The following is a 23,120-nucleotide window of genomic DNA, read 5'->3' as shown; positions in this document are numbered from 1 at the left end:
ATCTGCATTGTAATTAATGACTCTGTCCTGTAACTACATGCAATCTGCAAGCCTCTTCCTGCCCTCTGAAAATTAACCACAAAAAGCAATTTGTGCTGTGATAAAAGGCACATAAAAGAACCATATTGTCCATGAGCAGGCAGTCATTTAAACACCTGGGTAGTATTTGTGCAATTATCCACACCCAGAGTGAGCTTCCTCGACATCTTTCATGAAAATAGCTCCACACTTGTGACCGTATACAGACCCACAGAATTAGGCATTGTAGGCCAGAGGACTCAGACTGCAATCCTTCAGCGAAGAGCTCATACTACTGGAAACATAATTCCTGGATGGGTCTGGCAGGATAATTTGTAGGAAGCTGTGCAGATCATGGCCTCTAAATCCCAGTGGATTTGTGTATCTCTCCTGCTGGACATTTTGCAGCGAGCTTGTTTCTGTGCTGGCCTGTGCCTTGGCCCTGACACTTGAGATGGTCCCTGAAGCGCAGCAGACCTCTGTCCTGATCGGATCGGTCTCAGACTGTCTGCTGCTGCTGTGCTCATCTTACCCAGGCAAAGCCACAGCATGCAAAACTCCAGCATAGATAAAAAGGACAAGCCTTACGGATGCATTGCTCCTCCTGAAAAAGACCCTTCCTAAAGGCAAAGCTACTGCAGGACCATTACCTCTCCGTGGGAAATGCATCAAGACAGGTGTCCTCACCAGAGTGCAAAACTGGACACATGTTTGTCTTCTGAAAAGTCCCAACAATGGGCGCACAGGATTATGCATCTTTGAATGTTTAATTCAGGAGATCAGGATGGGAATTTTTTTAAAGGCCTTTAATGATCTGGGATGACTTGTGTGGGTGGAGAGCTGAGGGCAGTGGACTCAGCTCAGAGAAGACCCACTGTCCGAGTCCATTCAGAACTGAAATCTGTGAGGTAAAAAAGGCTTGCTAACCAGCTTTTATAAAAATCCATTGCTTCTGTCAGTTTTCTTGCAGATTTGGGCCGTACGGCTATCTTTTGTGGCAATGACATCTCTTAAAAACCTGTTCTTTTGGGCAGTTTCCCAACACTGGAGTCGAGTATCACTTATTTCGTATGTAACTGTATTAAAATTGAACATGGTAAAGCCATTTGCATTTATATACCATTTCAGTCTAGCATTACAGAAATCTCTACCGGATCACGTCAATCCGTCCTTCCAGTATAGAGGCATGTGAATCGGGCACAGACGCTCTCGGAAAACTGCTCTATTTCATGACTGGTCCTTCTAAAGAAGGGACATTCCTTGCTGTTCAATACTTAATGAAGCTGTGATAAACATCTCTTGGAAACGGCTTAATGCAGTATGTGGGTTGTGTTAATGAGCAGTGAGGCAGAGCACAGAGAGGCACTGACCTCAGGTGACACTGTGTTTGAACTTGGTGCATTGCATTTTGACGCAAGACAGGGATCACATCACTAGCTCTTCCACCTCTGCTTTCTACTACAATACCCTGTGTTATTGAAGCAGGCCTGGGGAGGGCATAGGAGCTGAGCGCACTTCCTGTATCGCAATATATACATTTTAAACAGCACGCAATCACAATAGTTTCAAAGAATAAATCCTTGAATTTATATAGTGCTTTAAATTCCAAAGGATCCTAATGCTCTATACACATACTGTAGGAGGGGTCCTGCTTCATCTACAAGTGATCTGCAGCACCCACGTCGGTGACAGTCGTTCTGTGTCAGCAGCTCGGGTAGAGAAGTGACTTCCTTACCTGAATTAGGGAGGAGCTTTAAGGAAGACAAGATTTGTGCAAGACCACACTAGAATGTAGTCACAACATCAAGGCTGACACATCTGCCCTTACTAAACAGTGGACTACAGTGTCTCCAGATCTTTAATGACCAAGTAATCAGGACCTCAGTTTAGGATCTGCTATAAAGCTGAACATATACTGTAGATTCTGTGTATCTCACTTACCCATCTGTGTCCTGAAAGTTCACATTGACTCTCTTGGCAGAACCCAGCAATTCTGGAAGAAAGAAAACAGGTCATCAGTACATCAGACTTCAGGTACTTCAGGTTTCAGGTTTATTTTAATGGGATTTTAAGTCCAAGCTTTGCTGGTGAGAGCACTGATTTTAGGGCTTGGGAGCCCTGCTACCTCCTGCCTGAGCTGTGGGTGTTCCTTAGATGCAAGTCCTGCAGCTGTAGTTCTGTGTGGCTCAGGAAGAGGAGGTGGGGAATCTCTGAGCTACCGAAGTTGCTCACTGGTGCCACCATGCCCCAGAAGGCCAAAAGCGGTCGTGTGTGTGTAGGTGTGAGGCGCTCGCGGTGAACAAGCTAGAAAAACAACCTCCGCAGGGCAGGAGCCAGGAAAAACAAGGCGCGCTGGAGAACAGGACTGATGGCCAAGTTATCACATGCAGCATGAAGTGCGCCAGTCTGCTGTGTGAATCAGCTCCAGATGTGGACAGGCTTTCTCCAGCAGCCCTGATACAGGGAAGGAGGAGGGATTGGGGCCAGTGACAGTGGAGTGAGAGAGGGAGTGAGCGCAGTGGATGCAGCTGTACTGAGTGTCCCTGCCCCATGTCCTACAGCTGAACACTGTGCTCTGCCAGGAATCACCAGACTGGAAAAAATGGAGAATACCGAATCTAGGACTCATAACCTGAAATCATCCCAGAGGGCAGAACTGCATAGCTGAGGATCCCAGCCTTGCCCTGTAAACATCCGTTCACTCTGGCAACCCATGCTAAATATTAATGACGACACACTGAGAGCACAGGAGAGCAGAAGAGCAACAGCAGACTTAAGGCATGAATTCCCTAGAAGCTGTAACACTCATCTTGTCATATTTCAGAACTACTCTTATGGAGAACAGTTCGTTATCGACATTCTGCTGAACCTTTAAAAGCTTTTATATAAAAGGAAACAATGCAACATCGGGTTTCAACTCCTGCTGCAGAAAAAACACTCCTCTACTGCTGGGGATGAATTTATCTTGAGGTTTTATTAATTGATCAGTGATTTTTTTTTTTCCCCCTACAGATCTTTCTGTGGATTGCTCAATTTAGATATCCAAATTGACATGTCGGTCTTGATTTTCAGGCTTGCTGTGCCCACATTTCCTAAAGTGAAGCTATTTTCAGACATACTGGAATACAGGAAAATACCAAGTGAAAAAATGCACAATCAGGTGTCAGATCTCTTAGATGCCCCAATTTCAGCCAAAGGAGTCTATGTCCTGTATGAGCTCAGCCATTACGAGAGCTCTTATTTCCAGGAGTTAAAATCTTCCTTGCTGAGCAAATTCTCTGTGCAGAGATAGATATATATATTTTTACTGGGATCTGTCAGATTGTCTCCAACCAGCTGACACTGGGCCACGGGGAACATCTGTGCTGAGCAGCAGCGTGTCCTTATGTCAACCAGGGAAACAAAGCAAAGGAGAGAGAGAGAGATTTGGGCTGCTGTGTTTTGGGCAGGGTGACAGAACACTTAAGAAAGGCAGATCTGCGTCTCTTCACTCTGACCTCCGTGGGTTTCCTTCCAGAGGAAAGTTAGACAGCGTGCTAACGTGGAGCTTGTCAGCAGAGCCGGGCAGTAACAGCAGGGGAGAGAGAGCCCGCACTGCTGTGACAAAGCAGAGCAAAACACCTGCTGGAGGAACTGGCGGGGAAGAAGAGTCAGAGACTTTCCAAAATCTCCTTATTAAAAGTGCATCCTCATACAGTAAATATGTAAGGATGAATGATTTTCTGCTCCATTTTACAGAATTGTGTAGAATACTATTTTAGCCATATTACCCTGCTGCTCTCAACGGTCTACCCACTGAAGCTAAGCAGGGTTGAGCCTGGTCAGTACCTGGATGGGAGACTCCTGGGAAGTGATGGTTGCTGCTGGAAGTGGTGTTAGTGGGACCAGCGAGGGGCGCCTAACCTGCGTTCTGTGTGGGTCCTAAAGCCCTGGTATAGTGGTGGGGACACTATGCTGTAGTGGGTGCCGTCTTTGAGATGAGAAGTTAAACCGAGGTCCTGACTCTCAGGAGTCATTAAAGATCCCCGGGCGTCTCTCGATAAGAGAAGGGAGTTACAGTATCCCGGTGTCTGGGCCAAATTTCCTCCCTCGGCCTTCATATTGGCCTCCAAATTGACCCCATGTGTGATTGGCTTGCACTTGCGCTTGTAGCTTGCTGGGTAGGCTCCGGCTTCTCGCGACACCGTATGGTATAAAGCGGTTTGGCAAATGACACTACTATTTTATATTATATGTTGTACTGTACAATGAACATAGTGGCTTTAATATGTCATACTGAACTTGTAAATGTGTACACTAGGTTAAAACAGTACATTATAGTCCAGTGGCGGATTTTAAATATCCTTCCATGCATTTTCAGTTACCAGTTGAATATAAGTGGGCTGCAGTCTGTCTAATTAGTTAGTGGGACTACACCCGTGACGGGACACCTGTGCCAGGGCACACAGCCAGAGATGAGATGAACGTACAAATTCCACACGCATGGCACCCAACACCTGAATTACCCTCAAGACCCAAGAGAACAGGACTAGCTGCCGTATCGCCATGCTGCTTGTGCTATAAACATGCACTGCCAAAAGATCACAGGGGTAGGACAGTATCATAGCACGGCTCAGACGGCTTATACAGTACAGTATATGAATGCATTGCCAGATTACAAGTGGAGAGAAAACCAATCTGATACATCCACACAGGGCGAGAAGCATGCATTTACTGAAATTTAATTAAATTAATACCACAGAGAACCTTATGTTTTGGATGGAGAAAACAATGCCGGAATTACTGATCCCATGCGACACATTCTGCAGGTGCCTCTTGGCCTCAAACTGAAAGTCATTACTTGTTTTGGCACCATCACTGGATCTCTTGGGACGTATCAGTTCTGTTTGTCCAGAATCTTTATCATCTTCTTAATTGCAGGCAAGACTAGTTAAACAGTCATTTTTCAAAGGTGCATCTCCATCTTGTCACCCTCTCTCACACCTTGATTAAATGTGCCCCCTGTAGTCTCGATTGTGAGCAGTCTGGGGCTCAGTGGAAACCAGTTATCACATTGTCCCCCTCCTCACTCAGTCCATCTGTTAGCAGTTAAAATGCTGGAGAGAGCATCTTCAAATGACTCAGCACAGATCTGAGAGGTTCATGCAGCGTCTGCTAATATTGAACACATGGGCACAACCTGGATCCCAGCTCTGTCAGTCTGCTTCACTGCTCATCCCCATCACGATCCCCGTGCCTGAAAAACTGCATTCCTCTGGGTAAAGCAAGCATAACAAACTGGGCTGTCAACAGAGGCTGCTCGGTGGCTGCTTAAAAAAACAATTCAAGAGACTGCTGTAAAATAGCCATGATCTTCACATGCTGAGGTGTCCTAATCATGTCCTAATCCTGATCACACTTATCAGCTGCTAGGAGTGGTGTGTGTGTGTGTGTGTTACCTTTTAAATAAGAAATCACAATGCTTTAGAAGTGGGTTTTGGCAGAGCATGAGATTGCTCTGTTAGAATCTAATGAATGCCTTCTGCTGCCTGCCAGACCACAGAGAGCCAAGCTACAGCATGTTTGGTTTCCTAAATGCAGCGCTTTTGTGATGGGTAAGTGACATTTCACGAGCTCACAACATCTCCTGCCGTCTGCGCCATGTGTTTGGACAACTGTTTCCCCCAAACAATTTACAAATGTCACACTCGGTCACGAAGCTTCCTGGCCTGCCCTTGAGCCGCCTCCGGGAGTGAACAGGAGCCCATCCCTGGAGGATCAGAGGGCGCTTGTTGAAGAAAATGGTAGATTCAAGTCTAGCTAAAGCCAGAAAGACTATACTCCCCCAGCGAGGAACACTGCTACTGGGAAGATTTTAATTAGCCTTCCTGTATTGCTGGAGAGTCTCAGGTGCTGTGTTGTACTCAAGCTGACACTGAGCTCTGCCAATGACATTGCTCCTTAACATGAGCCAGTGCAGGATTCTCTTCCTAAATTGACTTTAAGAAAAAACACCACTCTTAAGGATCCTACTATTAGTCAGACAGAAACAGCCAGTTGTACTGGTACAGTACAGGTAGGGATGTTGTGATCAGATGGATATTTAATCTCTTTTTAGAAACTATTCCTTAAATTCAGCGAAGGAACTTCTAATACTGGGTGAAAAGTTAATGTAGTTTAGAAATTACATTGTTTAAGAAGCATTCTTTTAGTTCTCCGAGTTCAGCCAATCTGCTGGAATATCAGCCATCATCCGAGGGTACGTGGAGTGTGAAAACAAGCCAGCTGCTCTTTGTGATGGACCTATCACTTCCGGGTCGCAGGCTGTGACCTCGTCAGTGAGCAAGGTCACAGTGTGAGAAGGAAGGGCAGCAGGGTGTCCGGGAGCCAGCTTGCAGGTATACAGGGATCTCGGATTGTAAAGAGGGATCGACACAGGTCTCAGGCGAGTCGGATTCAGGAAAGAGCAAAGCAAAAACCATGATAAAGAGGGTACCAGGAAGTCCGATCAAGTCCTTTCTAAACATTTGTCTAATCAATCCATCATCTGAATTAAATACTTAAATGTTTTGACAGCAAGAATTTGGTTAAATAAATCAGGAGTATGCGTCGTTGGCTTTTTTTCATTTTTATTCTCTTCAATGTAATACTCCATGAATTAAGATGCATTCAGGAAAGAGCAAAGGAAAAAGCACGATAATGCTTTTAGAGACACAGGGGCTGTGGGGAACAATTGAAGGACAAGCTTGACCCAATGATCATAAGTGATCGTAAGGAGCAAAGTCAATTAGGGAAAATAATTAATTAAGCAAATAAAATGCGTTTTTGATCCAGTTCCTAATATGGAACTGAATGGAGTGCTCTGGCTGGACTAATCATCTGACCTGATGACTCTGGGAACCGATACTATGACTCCAGTCTGTGAGTGCAGCTGAGGTTATAGCAGTAACACGGGAAGGGGCAGTGCATTGGTTCATGAGTCTTCTCCCATTTCAGTGAAAAACCATTACATCAAGGTTGAGCAGGTTTTTGAACCGGGGCCAGCTGTTGGAGATGGGATGAGAACAGGGACGATCAGACACATGTAGGACCGAGGCACAGGAATACTGCTGTCTTACCTCAAAGACCTTCCATTTGCAATAAATACTTCTGAGGCACAAGCCTTTTCTATTCTGGCTTTGTTAATGTGCACTGTGTAAGGGGTGCAACCTTGGTGCTCAATTAATGCATTGAAAAATATGAATCGTACAGTGTATAATGAAAGCTCCTCTATGAGCAGGAGACTAATATAATTAACCCGACTCGCCAGAATACAGATCCATGGTATTGCAAATTATTCCCTTAAGATGGAGGTGTCGTTCTCCTAACCAAATTAGTTATCCCTTTCTGTTCTGCTTGTCAATACACTGCTGGGAGACTGAGGGAGAGCCAACACACACACACACACACACTGAGGAGAAACGAAGGAAATCAGTCATCAAAGAAGGCACACAAAAGGGAGACTGCGCTAGCCAGGAGAAAATTGCTGCAGGAGTGCGAAAAGTATGTGTCAGGGGGTGCCGTGGACTGCGATTTTCATCTTTGTTCTGGAGGTGCGTGAAAAAAGCAGGGAAGGGGCAGGCCTGAAACCAAGCTCAGTGGGAAGAGATGCGGGGGCTCAGGAATAATTAAAGGGCAAGCCTGACCCAGAGGGAGCCCGAGAAAAAACGAGATTCTCTCAGGATTATCCATTCAAGTCTGAAATGTATTTCCCCTCCCAGGTAACATTTAAGAAACGCGACATTGTGATCGAGAGGGCAGAGCTCAGCCTGAAGAATTCCCCTTCACGTCCAATCACTCAATCAGTGAATCTGTACATGATTTCCTAGGTTTACTAGGGGTTCCTGGAGGTGGGGATTAACAACCCATATACTGCATTCTGCCCACAATTCACCAGCAACCAGGAGGCCTGCAATGCAATTAATACATGATGCATTTTTTAAAAATCGTTCAACATTCTGTTCTTACCCTGTCCTACCTTCTGTGTTTGGCCTGTTAAAACCATTTGACCTCATCCCTAGGAGCTGAGCAGTGCTCAGGGTCACTGCCCCATGCGTGGTGGCAGTGAAGAAGCTTCTTCTCTAGTGAGAGATGGGTCAATTCCAGGCCAAGCTTCACAGCCACTGTCCATCAGTCACTCGGGACATCTCCTGTCACTGCTAGGGTCACCTTTACTCATCCTAAGCCCTTATCTCCTTGCCTAAGTCATACAGATTTTATTTACAGTTTAAAGACCGAGCACTACACTGCAGGAGCAATGGGAATTCAACAAAAAATGGAACATGAGCTACACTGATAAGGTGAAAAGCCACTGGCGAGCCTTCCGATAAGAAAATCCTTACAATCACAGCAATCTCCAGTGAAAAAGCAATCCAAATCCAAACAGCAAAATGACGTGTAGTGATCCTGGTTCTCTCCTGGACAGCAGTAGGTATTCACAAACAAGAGCTTGCCAGTTTTGCTCCAGGATCAAGCCAGCCTCTGTGTTTTCAGCCTATTTATTCCTTTCATTATTTTGCAATTCGCAATGAAGAAATCATTGCATGGACATTGCTCCGTTTCATTACAACAGCACATTTTGTGAGGTCTAGTTAAGCGTTATTTCAGTACCTTGTCTGCCAAAATCCCTGACATTGGACTGATAAAATAGAAATAGGACTGATAAAATAGAAGAGGAAAGAGAAGAATGGTGGAGAATCTATAAGCAGCACTGGCACTGTACAGGACACCCTTGGGGTCCTGAAGTTCAGCCTCCTCTTTTAATGATAGGAGACTGCCTGTAAGTAACCACAGCTGCACTGCAGCTTCTGTGTGATGTAGCGTTGGCTGAGCAGGCTGAAATGAAGATGCTGAAGGCATAGAGTCTCACCCACTCTTGGGTGCACTGCAGTACTCTGGAATGAAGTGAGACCAATGAGCCACCATGCAGATGTGCAGAGCTTGCTGATCTCTTTAGAGTGTTATAGGAGATTCACTTCTATACTTCACTAAAATCACTTAGGCTCACACAGTAGGATGTCTCTCCCTTCTTGAAACTATTTTTCCTAGAATCAGAATCCAAATTTCAACTAAAATATTCATTTTTTTAAAACATTTCTCTATTCGCTTTCAGTCTCATATCTTAAATGCAGTATATATAGTGATCCAACAATTTAATTTCCAAATAAAGCTCAGGAGGAAAATTGATCCAAAATGAATTGTACATGTCAGAAACCGAATGAGAGAAAAGATAGGGCAGGTGGCTGGCCAGCATCCTGATGAATTCGTCAAAGCAGACTCCCAGTAATATACTGCTGCTGGATTTGGGACAGGAGCCTGTTCACTAAACACTGAATAGAAACATTTCAAGGTTCTGTTCTTTGTACTCAAAGTACACATTGGAAAAGCCATTACCTAAACAATAGGAGAGCTGACATATCCTAGACTTTATAGAGTTTAAATAGGTCTGCAATTAAAATTCGAATTAGCCTTGGCGAAGCTTGAAGGCTGAGCATGGAGGACTCACTGCATAGTGTGTCTATGGTGTGAAACCTGCAGAGAACTGCAGCCTCAGTGACTAAACCAGTGCTCACAATCGGTACGTTCAGCTCTAGGGCTGTGCGGCAGCCAAAATATTAAATAGCTTCTTCCATCTCGGGTTTGATTCTGTGTCAATTCTTTAATCGTTTTCCCATCGGGGAAACCTTGCAATGATTTGGAGTTATGCAAATGTCTCATTGTGTTGGCTTGTCAAAGCATGTTGTGACTAAACGCCTAATGTGTGCGCAGCCAAAATTACTTCTCGTCTCTGAGTGGGGCAGCCGAAATGCCATCAAATCGAATTGAACTGTGTGAAAGAGCCAAGTACAGTAACTAAGAAACATATAACTCAACAATGCAGAATGTATGGTACGGGCCTTAATTTTGCATATAGGCCAAACAATGACTACGCCTAAACTTCTCCAGGATTTCATATAGCAGACTTGCTAGGAACCTTTGAGAATGTAGTGCACGTCTTTTTTTTTTCTTAATGAATTGACTTATTTGTCAGCCTCATTGCACTGCATCTGGGACCCTGCCTCACCTCCACCCATTACCCAGCACTGCTCCAATCAGAAAACACCAACCTTGGGCTCCACAGACAGCGGTGTTTCCCATTAGCCAATGTAAATCCAAAGCGCTTCCACACTGGCAGGGAATTCCATGCTTGATGTAGGAACGGCCACGGGCGCGCGTGTCTATCCACAAAAGCAAACCAAAGTCCCAAAAAGCAGGCTCCGAAAACTTACAAGGGAGACGTCCCACTCCTTTTCTTCTGATGCAGCGGATTATTCTAGTGAAGTGGAATCGTTCCGCTGTGCTGACACTGTTCGAGAGGAAATGAGACAAGTGCGTAGGGCCTTTGGCAGCAGAATGCCAGCGCACATTCCTGGCATGCAGAGCAGGTTAATGTTTGTCCGGATCCCTCCTGGCCCGGACAGAGGTGGCCTTCCGTTCCCTGCGGAGGTCTGGTTATTTTTTTCATCGAGGTCCACTAGGTCAAATGGGTGTTGTCTATGACCATGTGACGCGTAAGCACGTCCGCACCCAGTGGGCAGAATTCACAGACACTGGGAGACGCTGTAGCAGTCTCTCTGTCCTGCAACTCTTTTTGCACACGGTTTCCTGCAGCTCAGGGTCCAGAGCCATGCTGGCACCTAATGTCTTCCTCCTTCTGAGAGAACAGGAAGACGCTGACAGGAGCGATGGCCAACTCAAACACCAGCAATCTCCAAGCCTCCAGCGCCGTCCAGGATACCAGCTTGGAATCAAGATGCGTCGGGCAGAGAGCTGAATCTGCCTGCTGCATCACTAGAAACGAGTGCTTCTCCCAACGCAAAGCCTTTCCTGATTCCTCTGGCGAGAGAGAGAGAGCCTTCTCCTTCTGCTTCTTCCCTTTCGGCATTCTGGAATAAGGCAAGGTGAACAGGAGGAGGAAGGAGAGTGAGACTCCACAGGAGAGCCTGGTCCGTCAATCCACGGAAAGTCACATGAGCCGCCTTCCACTTGCAGCATGAATCCAAAATTAGATGGGTGCTAATTACACACATCCCATTAGCTCTCTGCAAACTGCTTGCCTGACGATAGTTCATGCATTTCGTGCCCAGCGCTTGTCCAAATCTCTTTACGTAGACTTTCTCCCAGATAACTGATCCCAACTATTTATTTTGATCTTATTTTTCTAGTAATCAAGCTTGCAGGTCTGCATAGAAGCGGAGTGCGGCTGTAATACAGAAAAAGCGGCCTCCTTCACATGTTTAGGAGCTGTGTGACAAGCCAATATTGCACAGGCCTGAAGGGGTTTAACAGCTGGCCAAAAAAACGATCACAACTGACTGATGCTGGACATTTCAGTCACTGGCGTATGAAGTGAAAACACAGTGGACTGTCAGACCCCAGCTCCCCATGGATGAGAAATCCGGGTTTGAAAACTGATGTGCCCATTTGCAAGTAGAGTGGGGCCATGCCCCCTCTCTAATGCCGCATGGAAAACACTGGCCTCCTCTGCCTCACTCTTCTTCCCCTGACTTGGCCAGCGCTCTCTGGAGCTCTGGCACACCTTGCCCAGTCGCTAATCTGCTTCATGATTTCTGAACAGCACTGCCTTGCCAGGCTTCTCAGATTTTCCACAGCGTGCTCGCAGGCTCCTCCAGACTTTAAACTCCTCTCTCTATTCTACCTGATTACTCCCTGCGGGAGCTTTGGAAGAGTTTCTTCCTCTCTCTAAAAAAAAAAAAAACCTCACTAATACATGTCTTACTTTCTCTTTTCGGACCACATGAAGAATGCAGTGCATGTGTGTAGCAAAAAATATAAAAAAAGAAACAGATGCACACAAAGCCTGGCTATTTATGAAAAGCATCCAAGTGTTGGTGGTTAAGAGTGTTGTAAGTTATGATGTTATTGTGTTTTACAAAAATTGGAGTGTTGTGATTAGCTTAAACTATAAACTGCTTGACTGAGCAACAGCAATTAAATTAACAACTGGTACTTGGTTTTGTTTGCTTTGATGCTCACTGGAACAAAAAAACCTTGCCGTGACAACCTTACCCAAGAATTCGGGCTGCGGTGAAAAAGACCAAGCATAGGTTTCAGAGAAGGTGTCATTTCCAAACAGTCATTAATTTCTGACGTTTGTACCTTAGTGTCAAAGTTTCTTCAAAGGCAGTGAGACAGCCCTTCTCACTCATGGGTGAGAAACAGGATTGCTCAGAGTCTCTAGACTTCACATATCCCTTTCAGGCGATAGCTTGAAAGTAGAATAGAATGTCTTAAGCTTGTTAAGAAAGATCACTAATGGATGATATGCTGGTGAAACCAAACCTCAATTACTGCACATAACCTGTCTCATATATACTACAGTAAATGTGGCAGACAGGTACAAATCAGAGAGACTTAATGGAGACGATGCTCTAGAGATGGCATCAAACATTGCATTCCAGGATTGCTCATTAGTACATCTGCACACGGATCAGACACTTTTACAGGAACCACACATGAAGACTCAAGTGTCTCATTTGTCACTTCTGCAGTATCTCGACAACAAACGTGCAGACACAGAAAGGCTGAAAGAACTGAATTGCATTCGTTTTGAACGAACGGGATGGCGAGAGAACTCGGTTTGGGGTTCCCAAACTCACCATAAAGACAACCTGGGGAATTTCTTCAAGCCTTAAAATGACTGTGTCACAAGCGTGCAATAAAAGAAGATGCACAGATCCATGGGGCTTTAGAAGAAAATACCCAGAAAAACGTGCTTCAGCTGACATCTGGAGAGAACTTCATTTTACTGCAGGCTGGTTCACAGCCTTCTAAACCCGACCTGGCTGTGAGATTGTCGTGAACTATATATTGATGCTATACATCTGCTCTTACTCAGGGCTGATGATGGGGGAAGCCACATGTTTTTCATGAATTGCATGGCATCAAAGAGGTTGTGCCTCAGGTGCTGGATCCTGGGTTCTTCAATTTTGATGACTGATGATGATTACAGGCGTAAGGCAGGATCTCTATTTTTTTTTTTTAGTCCTGCAATTTGATTTCCAAGCTGACTTCTTTTCAAAGGACAAAATACCATACCTTTAACAACTCAATAACTTTGACTCGTCTTTGTTTGATCTCCTGGTAAAATTTCTCCAGCTGTACAGCTGCTCAGTTCTGTAGAGGGTAATAAATGCAGATATGGTGCACGGAGGTTTCTTCACAAAGTTCACATCACAATTCTGCAAAGGGGCTGGAAAACGTGACCTGCATCGCTCATTGATCACAAGAGGACATGCAGCGTGGGTAGTGTCGGGACTCACCAGTGGAGGTGCTTTTTTTTAATGAGGGAGGGGTACGAGCATGTACAAAATGCACAGATTGAGATGTTTTACCATTCATTTCACTGAGCTTCTGGGACCAACAATCTTCCAGCAGCCAGACAAGAGATGTGAGCTGGAAAACGTCCTCTAGTTTGTACTGTTCATAGCAGGTGTCATTAACTGAAATGATGTTTTTCAAATATCTCAAGGTGTCACACAAACTATGGGATACTGCCCGTCTTGTCTGTAGAGACTGTGCGATCTGTAATAGCAAAGTTCCATTAGTCCCTGTCATCCTGCACATTCTAATATTCTTATTCTATAACATCTAATAGAATATCTCACACTGCAAGGAACAAAAATATTTGCAGGAGAGATCATGCCTATTAGAAAACGGTGTATTTCTACAGTAAAGCACAACCGTTCAGTACCCACTGTTTCTGAAAAAGGTACTGTATGGATCTGTGAAATGTGTTGTGTAGGCTGTGCAGACAACACAATTTCCTGAGAATTTCAAGATGAACAGCATTTCAATTTTGCACGTGTAGATATGTAATTCCATCCTCGTGTCCTTATTGCCCTGTGACGATCCAGACAAGACAGGGCAACAGGAAGGGCAAACCAGTACAGCAATTGTCATTTTAGACAGCAGTTGAGCATAAGATTTGCACTTCATGGTGTGGGCTGATGTCAGACCCTTGCTTGAAAGAAAACAGCCTAGGATATCTTGTGCTTGACCTCTTTTAGCCCTGTTTCGTTCTCTCATTTTCAGCCTGCCTGTAGCTTCCTCCTGGATGAACTTGCAAGCACACAGCTGCTGCTGCTAACATCACAGTGAAAGCCCTACCTCCTGTCTACAGGCTGCTGTGCAGTCAACCTCTGGCAACCCCCCCGTACCTACCAGAGTATAACCGCACAACCGATTCATGCTTTATTTTTTTTTTATTCTGAACTACATGGTATTGATTTCTGTCATGCCTAAGAAAAAAAATGTTTGTGGGGAGGAAGATAAAGGCTTCTCCCCGGTACCTGCTCATTTGTCTACTAATATTTCAAGAGCTCCACAGTCGGAAATGTTTCTTAGCTGTCACTCTGCGAGCGTATCTCCACACTGCAGAGAAAAGAGAGGGGTGACGATGGAAAGCAAGCAGTCGCTAGGCTACAGGCATCCTCCTGGTCTTCCTACATAGGCCAATTAGCACTGCACACTGCCGGTCTGAAGGCAAACATGCCATTTCTAGATCAAATCAAACTCCAGCATATCCGCTCTCTCTGTCAATCTCTCCTGGCCTTCTTTTGCACGGGCTCCCTTATCTCTTGCTCACAAGTGCACGCCCACACCTGCTCACGAGCCCACGCACAGCCTCCTACACACTCGCGCACATACACTCTCCACAGCAGCCGTTTCCTAGCAACGCTAGCGATGCGAGGCAGGGCGCTCGGCTATGAAGGTCCTCCCTGCTCCCTCTGCGGAGGGAGAGGAGGAGAGCAAGTGGAAATGGCCCCCCCGAGAGACCCAGACAGGTCCCCCACAGTCGGCACCTCGTTTTCCGTACGGAAAACCCCCTCTGCTTTTCAATTAAGGCTGGTGTTCAGCAGGAGATGTCACGACTTTTGCTTGCCATTAACAATCGCCTTTTCATCACCTGATAGCACAGTCTCAACCTGTCTTCTAATAGCTCTTCAGCACCTGTGATACCGCCCCCTACTGTATATGCCCTGTAAGCAAACGCACACTTTACAGGCTACCTTTCAATTTCCCGAATACTTTTTTGATATTCATCAAAGAATAACGACAATGTAAAAAAAAGCGTTGATAATACTCGAATGAGCACTGGAGATTTTTATAGTCGCGATGCTTCAGCTCCCAGTGCCTTATAAAACTGTTCAGGGTTGTAAAGAGAGCGTATCTTTTCCTGGATTCAGACCAATAAAACACACACAGCTCACTGCTGGAATTGCGGCACTCGTGTCTGTGCAAATGCCTATCTGTCTTGTCTCGGAACGCCTTCTTTTTTGGGATTTTGAACCTCCATTCACATTATCCTACCCTTTAATGGGGAATTGCAATTCATAACTTGGTGTTAGAATGAATCGGCACTGCGTGCGTTTCAAACCACGATAAAAGTGAAACGTACACAGTAACTAGTAAAGAATTTACATCACAGAATAGATCAAATTTCCAGGTATGCGCAGTTCTGCGATTCAGAACGAGGCAACAAAGCTTCTGGTGACCCTGTTACACTGTGGACAAGCAGGCTTGTGAAAATCTCTTTTAATCCAATAGAAATACTGCTCTCGCATTCGAGACGGTTTTGCTGACAAATACTACTTGTTAACGCTGCATGCAGATCAAGTCGCAACATTTCTACGGTGAAATGTCTGCTGCACAACCTGTAATTGTTCGTTTCTACATCGCAATACATTAGTCGGTACAGTAACTAGTGAGCGGGAAGGGCCGCGACACATCACCATTCGTGGGAACTCGCATGCAAGTTTGCGACAACATGGCAACCCCCAGTACTTTCACAAAGTTCAGAATTTGTCGAGTTTTTCTTTGTCAAAGAATTCATTTTGTGACCGAGATTTACTAATCGGTCTGAGAAACTGGGACTGTAGTTCCACTTTAACATGTGTAGCCCCACACCTTTAAACACAGTCCTGTACCACTATGTGGTACTAGGGAAAGTGCTGCTATGGATGTCAATCTAATATATATGTTCTCCATAATTCACAGCTCCTTCTTTGCTTTCTCCAGCACTCTCACTATGATGTGTTTCTTATGATCTTAAATCTGTTCTTAACAAACTTGATGTACATGTTAAGGCTGTTGTACACCCTCCTTCCATCACCTCTTAAGAGGTCTCTCATACTCGTTATTCACCATTCACTCATTGTTTTCATTCTCAGCATCCCAAAAGATATGGAAAGGAAAGACATTTTCATATTCACTCTCATTATTGTTATTATCATTAACAGCAATATTCCTATTTGAATATCGGTTGTCATCTTTTTGGTTGGTGTTGCACATTGGACGTTGTCCTTGTCTCCCCTCTGTTCCGCCATTTTGTGTCAGGTTACAGACCCTGACTCCCCTGTGGTTTAAATCACTCTTGCCTGTCAATGAGGAAGATCTGGAGGCAGAGTTTAGGTATTTCATCTGGCACTCACGGTGTAACAGTTACTGTAAGTCTGGTCTTGTCTTCGTCTTTGTGTTGTGCGTATCCTTGCCTGTGTGCTGTAGCAAGGCCACTACCTTTCAAACTGTGGGGAATTCCCTGGAGAAACAGCAGCTTGTTATCTTTATTGAATGTTGAATCAGTTCTCCTCACACAAAAGCATTTCAAGTAACCCACCACTGGCTTTGTGTTTTATTATTGCATACGGCCTCTTTTTAGGACTTGTGAAGCCAGAAATTGTGGATGTGCTGCCCACATGGTCTAGTTACAGTCCAGCTTTACCAAACTGATCCCTAATAAGTGCAAAACAGCTGTCTGTGGTGGCCTGCCTCAACTAAATGTACAGGAAGCAAAATTAACTGGGTTTTTGTGGTTCTGTTTCTAAAGGGGTAACACTGTTGTAGTAAATTAACTTGCGTATCTCCAATATTTCATAGCTGTCTGTAATGCACAAAAAACACGTACAGGGTTTTCAGGTGTTTGAAAGACCTAGAGGAGCTGTCTTTTACTTGTCTGGTCAGTTGCAGCAGTAAAGTGCAGAGTGGGCCATCAGTGGAGCTCAGCAACCTGAGTGTCAGCATGTACATTTAGTATACGCACAGTGCATTGCAGTAAATGCTGCATCTGCTCACTACTAACCCCAGAGATCATCCTGGAGTGTTTTCAATTATTAGATACGTCTGGGCTCCATCAGCCAGGGATTCTGCGCTGTTTTTGAGAGGCTCATGTCTTGGAGGTGCTTGCAAGTGCAGGAAGTGGGGGCTGTACATACTGTAGGTCTCCCCCACGTCTCCCTGCGTCCCACCCCTCCAGATCTCCCACACTGCTGGGCTGTTAAAGAGCTGCAGTGGAGAGGCCACACAGGCTTCAAGGCCGAGGGGCAGGCCAGGGGCTCACTCTCCTCACGCTGGAAGAGCAAAGTTAGCGCTGGCCACGCTTCTAAACCTCTGTCCCAAACTGCCAGCGACCAGGAGCTCTGCGAAGCCGATGGCCGCAAAGACATAAATGGTAAACAGAGTCTTCATTGTTCTCGGAGCACAAGAGAGTCCGACACATGTCGCCTGCTCGAGTGAATTCACTTTCCAAAAATAGCGATCAGGGCTTCTCCTCTTCCCCCTCAATCCCTGATTTAATGGAGAGATATGTCTCTGCATGTGTGAGCTCCAACCCCCTCCGTTCGATATTTCACAGGTTAAAATCCTGAAGACGTGTATCTGGGAAGATCCTGCTCGATAAAGGGTAATGGCTGAATTGGGAATTGCTGCAGCACTTATTTATGAGTTACAAGGGACTGCGCTTGCCCTTCTATCCATTTTCAGTAACTGCTTCAATCCCAGAGTCGAGCTGTGGTAAACGGGAATGTAACCCGGGAGCAAGGCAGGATGGGATGCCAGTCACGTGTTGACACCGGCAAGGAACAATTCACCTACACAGCATCACGCAGACTGGAGGAAGAGCCCAGTGTACCTGGAAAGTACTCATCTGAACATGAGAAAACCATGCAAACTCCACACAGATAGGGCCACCTGAGCCTGAGGAGAAAGAGCGAACTCCACACAGATAGCGCAGACAGAGTCAACTTGGGACCCTGGTGTTACCCACTGCGCCATTGAGTCTGCCTGGGTGTGCTAATGCGCTGTAAAATCCAGGATCCTTGAGAGAGCCGTCACCTAAGAGCAAAACAGAGTGCACAAATGGGAGAATGCTCGCCTCATGCTTGTTAAACTGCAAGTCGCTAATCAGCTCCAGAATTTCCCATCCGTGCATTGTTTTCCAGAAGGTGTGCTGGAGAGCAGAGCGCCTCAGGTTCAGGATTAAAGACCTTGAGGTTCTGTCTCTGTACTCCCCAGGGGCTGCTCTCAGACACAGAGACATTTCCTCAAAGGGCATTGTAGCGTGGGGACCCGGAGGCTGTGAGTATCGCAGTGCCCCTCTCGCACATCCCAGATGGCCTGATAAACTGGCCACTTTACAGCCTTGCTTGGGTGCGCCGAGGGCATACAGTAGTAGTGCCAGGAAGAAGGAACACTGCAGCTGGACTGGGCCACGGCTTTTGGGTTTATCCCAGATCCCCCAGTCAAGTTGCAAACACTAGCTGTGGCCAGGGGGGAAATAAAAAAAATCCCACTCGTTTTTTGGATTCCTGATATTTTTCAAAGCCCTGCCGCTGGGAGAAAACATTCCCAACATCGGGAAAGGCTGCCTTAAAGAGGTGGATGTTTCCCTGCTGGTTTGGCACAAGGAGCTGGCTCAGTTCACTGCTCAGCTGCCACGGTTATCTCGGCCTCCCACACCGCACTCCCACACGAAACCTGCTGAGGAGAGGATCGGCTTGAATACTGATGCCTACTGTCATGGCAGGCAGTCGGGGGGGGGCTTGTCTCTGTGTTGCTAGCACAGGTTGTTTGGCAGTTTGATCCATTTTTCAGTCTACCCACCCAGACTGAATTCTGCCTTGTGCCTCCTGGGTCACCACCACCTTGTATTGGACTAAGCAATTATTAAATATGGAGGGAGAGGCGAAGAAGTTTTACATTTCAAAGGTGCAGGGAATGTTTCTGCAGTGGTGATCCATAAGGAAGCATGTAGATGCTCAGTACCCTGTCCCACTTCCTCCCCAACCTTTGACCTTTCACCTTGGAACCCTGCATGCAGGTTCTTCTGTAGGTCAGCAATGGGAACTGGAAATGCTAACTATCTTGATACCTTATTTTGAGTAAGAATCCAAATGCATGAAGATAAATATGCTGCCTTTTTGCCTATTACTTAAGTACAACAACCTGCTTCTAGTAAAGCCTAACATGGATCAAAAGGCTATGCAACAGGAGTCAGTCTTCTGCTTCGGCTGATTTGCTAATATAAAGGCAAGGTTCACGCCGATTATTTTACTATACAAACACTACAGACCGCACAGGAGTTCATTACGTTGGAGAAAGATAACAGAAATTCCATTCAAGGGTCAGATGATGCATTAGGGGAAATTTAATGTGTTTGGTCTTATAAAATTAATCTGCAGGAAAAACAGATTTTTCTGGGCTAAAAAAACAGCAACGGCTCTGTAATGGCTGGAGCCCTGAAACAACAACAGCAAGAGAACCATCTCCGCGAAGCCGCTTTCCTGATTAAATTAAGTAGTGCTCCTGTTCTCTCTCCACTTCCTCACTTATCAGTACAAAGCACATCTGGGTAGCTGCTAAACATCTGTATCATCCAGAGGGCAGCCCTGCTGCTGGCCTACATCAAATTAGCTGGTTGGGTCTACAGACTTTTTGTACTAATTCTAAAATGTAATTTCCTGATGATAAATGTATTATTATGTCTATATGTCATGACACAGGGAACATTTTCCATTACTTTTTAATGCTGTGATGGTGATGCGATGCTGTGATGTGATTTTTGTCTTTGAGTCCGGGAGGAATTAGTTGTACTGAATTACTTCTGGTTTTGACTCGGCTTTTCCCTGTGACTGGAGCGGTGAACAGTTTGACACAGGTAAGCAGGCACTCCCAATTAACAACAGATATCTATCGTGACGTACGTGAGAAGGATAATATCACTTAGCTGATTTCTCTCAAATACTCCTCTGTTCACAAACAAACTCATTCTAAGATCAGCCGCGAGGACACTGGATGCAGTTTTCATTAGCGATGGCAGCAAAGAAAGGTGAATCTACTGGTGAATCTAGCCAGGACACGTTAGAAGGCAGTAAGATAAAATAGATGAGTTAAATTCACATGAATGACTATAAAGATGCTTAAAAGTGAAGTGTCGTATGGAGATGCGTACAGTTTTGGTCTTTGCTTTATAGAAAACATATTGCTGCTCTGAGTCAGTCCAGAGAAAAAAATTAGAAACATTCTGGGGCTTAAAGGAATGTCCTTCATGTATAGGCTGAAGGAACTGAATCTTTTCAGTCTTTGACAGACAAGACTTACAAGGGGACCTGCTCCAAGCACAGTAACTTGGAATCCTCAAAGTCAGCCTGTCTTCCTCAGAACCTCAGATTGAAGAGCTAAACAAACCAGACGGCTCAACTGAAAAACTCAGTGGAAGTGCATTTAAAAGCAAGAACAGGAGGCCCTTCTTTACGCAAAGGGTTGTGGGAGTCTGGAACAAGGTACGCAGCCATCTGATTGAAGACAATTCCCTGGCTTCTTTCAGGAAACTGCTGATGAGATCCCCTTGGATCACTCAACTATCAGCTACCAAATGAAACGTATCCGTAACACCTTATGTGCTTTTACAGAACATTAGCCTAAAATAATGTTCAATAGGCAGTGCTGTTTTGTACTGCTCTCTTTACCTGCTTGCTGTGTCTGAGACTTATCAACATACCCTGAGAAGGCAACCTGGCCCAAACACTAAGCGTCTTCCTGCGCTCCTGTCAGACAGACAGAGTTCGGAAGCTTTTCCATGCTTAATTCGGTCATCCTTCCTAGTGAAAGCTACGGGGCCAAGGTATTGTGGAGACTGACCCATCTAAGATAAGTTTAGATCACTTTATTAGCCCTATACATGCATTAGGAATTCATCTTTTCACATACCCCAACTTGCTCTCCATGAGACACACAGACAGGGAGAGAAGCTGGGGGTCAGAGCGCAGGGTCAGCCATTTATACGGCACCACTGGAGTAGTTGGGGTTCAGGGTCTTGCTCAGGGGCCCAACGGAGTAGGATTCCCCTGCCAGCCACAGGATTTGAACCGGCAACCTTCCAGCCACAGGCGCGGATCCTTAGCCACCACTCCACCCCTAAAACCTAAAATCTAAAACCTGCCTAACCATCTCAAAAGACAAGAAACAGGGGGTCAAAACCTGATTCCAGCTCCAGGTGGAAAGTCCTTCTGCCTTACAGAAGAAGGAGGGAATCGCAACAGCTTTTCTTAGGCAATCTGTTTCACAAACATAAAAAAAAGGTTTTATTTCCCTAAAGGTTTCTTTTTTTCTCCCAGTCTGGTGCGGTGCATGTCACTCATTCCATTCCATCTGCAGTGCAGTCGAGCTCTCAGATCAAATTATTTATTTCACAGAAATTGGCCACTATGAAATTTATCGCAGCGGAAGCAGGAGTCTTAATCAGGCGTATGGTATTGCAGTCTCATAAATAAGAATATATATATATTATTTTTTTTCTGCATATCAGTGTATCGTGACAGGTCTTGCCAAAGTTAATAAAGTGAGAGACCTCTGCAGCAGAGCAGAGCTCTGGAACTAAAACACAGCTACTGGCATCATTCCAGTCTGTGTGTTGCGAGTTTAACCCTTGAAAGTAATGAATTCATCTGCTTGCGTTACCATGAAGTTTTTTTAATGTATATGACTGACACTGTCATCACTGAATGATTTACATTTATACCCCTTTGTACAGCTGGGCATTTTATGAAAGCAGTGCAGGAGAATAAGATTGAGAAAGTTCGAGTTTGATGACACTGCACTCACAGGGCTCTTCATAAACTCAAATGAGTGAGTTGACAGGAATGATAAGCTGAATGAGCTGAATTGTGCAGCCTAAACAACTTAGAACTAAATGTAAAAAAAAACCTGTGGTAGACTTTAGGCGAAGCAAAGGAGATCTCTGATCACTATACATCAGTAGTGAGGCTGCAGAGAGGGTGGAGAATTTTGAGTTCCTGGGATTGCTTGTTCCAGCAATCTAAAATGGAAGGTCAACACAGCCATCACGGTCAAGAAAGCTCACCAGAGGCTGTTCTTCCTGAGGCAGTTAAAGAAGCAGTGAGCCCCTCCTGCAGATCTGTCATTGAGAGTTTCTTTACCTGCTCCATCACTGTGTGGTTTGGCAACACTTCTACCCAGAACAAGAAGCAGTTAGAGAGTAGTGTACATCACCACCGAAAGTGCCAAACCAGTATTGTAGCAGCGCCTATCCGGAGAATGTGAGGAGCATAAACTCTGCATTTTCATTTTGACATTTTTTAGAATCGGGACCGCTCTGTTAAACTGACCTCTTTCTTTGACCAGAGCTTCAACGCAGCAGAAAAATGTTAGGGAAAAGGGATGAGTATCAAAGATGTGGTGAATGTCTCTACAGTATTGATCAATGACTGGAACATACAGGTGCTCATTATCCTTGCCTCACTTTCTCGTCAACCTTTGACCCTTAACCTTTGATCCCTGCCATAAGCCCAGTACAGGTTCCTGATCGCATGAGACAGAACAAAGTGGGAAGCCACTGGAAGCCCCAGTAGCATTACCAGACTTTCTTTCTTTCTTCTCCTGGTTTCCTCTGTACCTCAGTATCATTTTAAATACTGGAATTCAACAAAAAGAAGTCTCTCTTCCAAAAAAAAAAGTCTGGATACCACAGTCTTCTGCCCACACTTAAATGTTTACTTCCTTATACTGCTTAGGAATTAGCATAATCTATAGACTCTGTTGACCATTTTAAGATCCACAGATGGAAGAAATCATGTTATTGGATCAAAGAGTGTTAGAAATGAGACTTGGGGAAACAGTATCACACTATGCATGGATGCAGTCAAACATGATTGCGGAATCACATTAGCTTTGGAGGCAATCAGACAAATGAAACTCTGTGTGCTTAAATCAAAGTGGTACCAATAATT

General features: G+C 45.1%; 1 protein-coding gene across 1 annotated transcript in view; it reads right to left on the bottom strand.

Moving 5' to 3' along the window:
* The window catches only part of caskin1 (CASK interacting protein 1), a 120,441-nt gene that overhangs the window by 52,392 nt on the left and 44,929 nt on the right, over positions 1-23,120 (bottom strand). The window contains exon 2 of the mRNA XM_088936795.1: positions 1,960-2,011. Within this exon, the coding sequence (XP_088792921.1) occupies positions 1,960-2,011 (52 nt within the window). The remainder of the gene's footprint in view (positions 1-1,959; positions 2,012-23,120) is intronic.

Source organism: Atractosteus spatula, chromosome 18 (assembly GCF_055471065.1).
Source record: "Atractosteus spatula isolate fAtrSpa1 chromosome 18, fAtrSpa1.hap1, whole genome shotgun sequence".
Lineage (NCBI taxonomy): Eukaryota > Metazoa > Chordata > Actinopteri > Semionotiformes > Lepisosteidae > Atractosteus > Atractosteus spatula.
The sequence above is the reverse complement of the archived record's forward strand: the minus strand, read 5'-3'. Positions and strand labels throughout refer to the sequence as shown.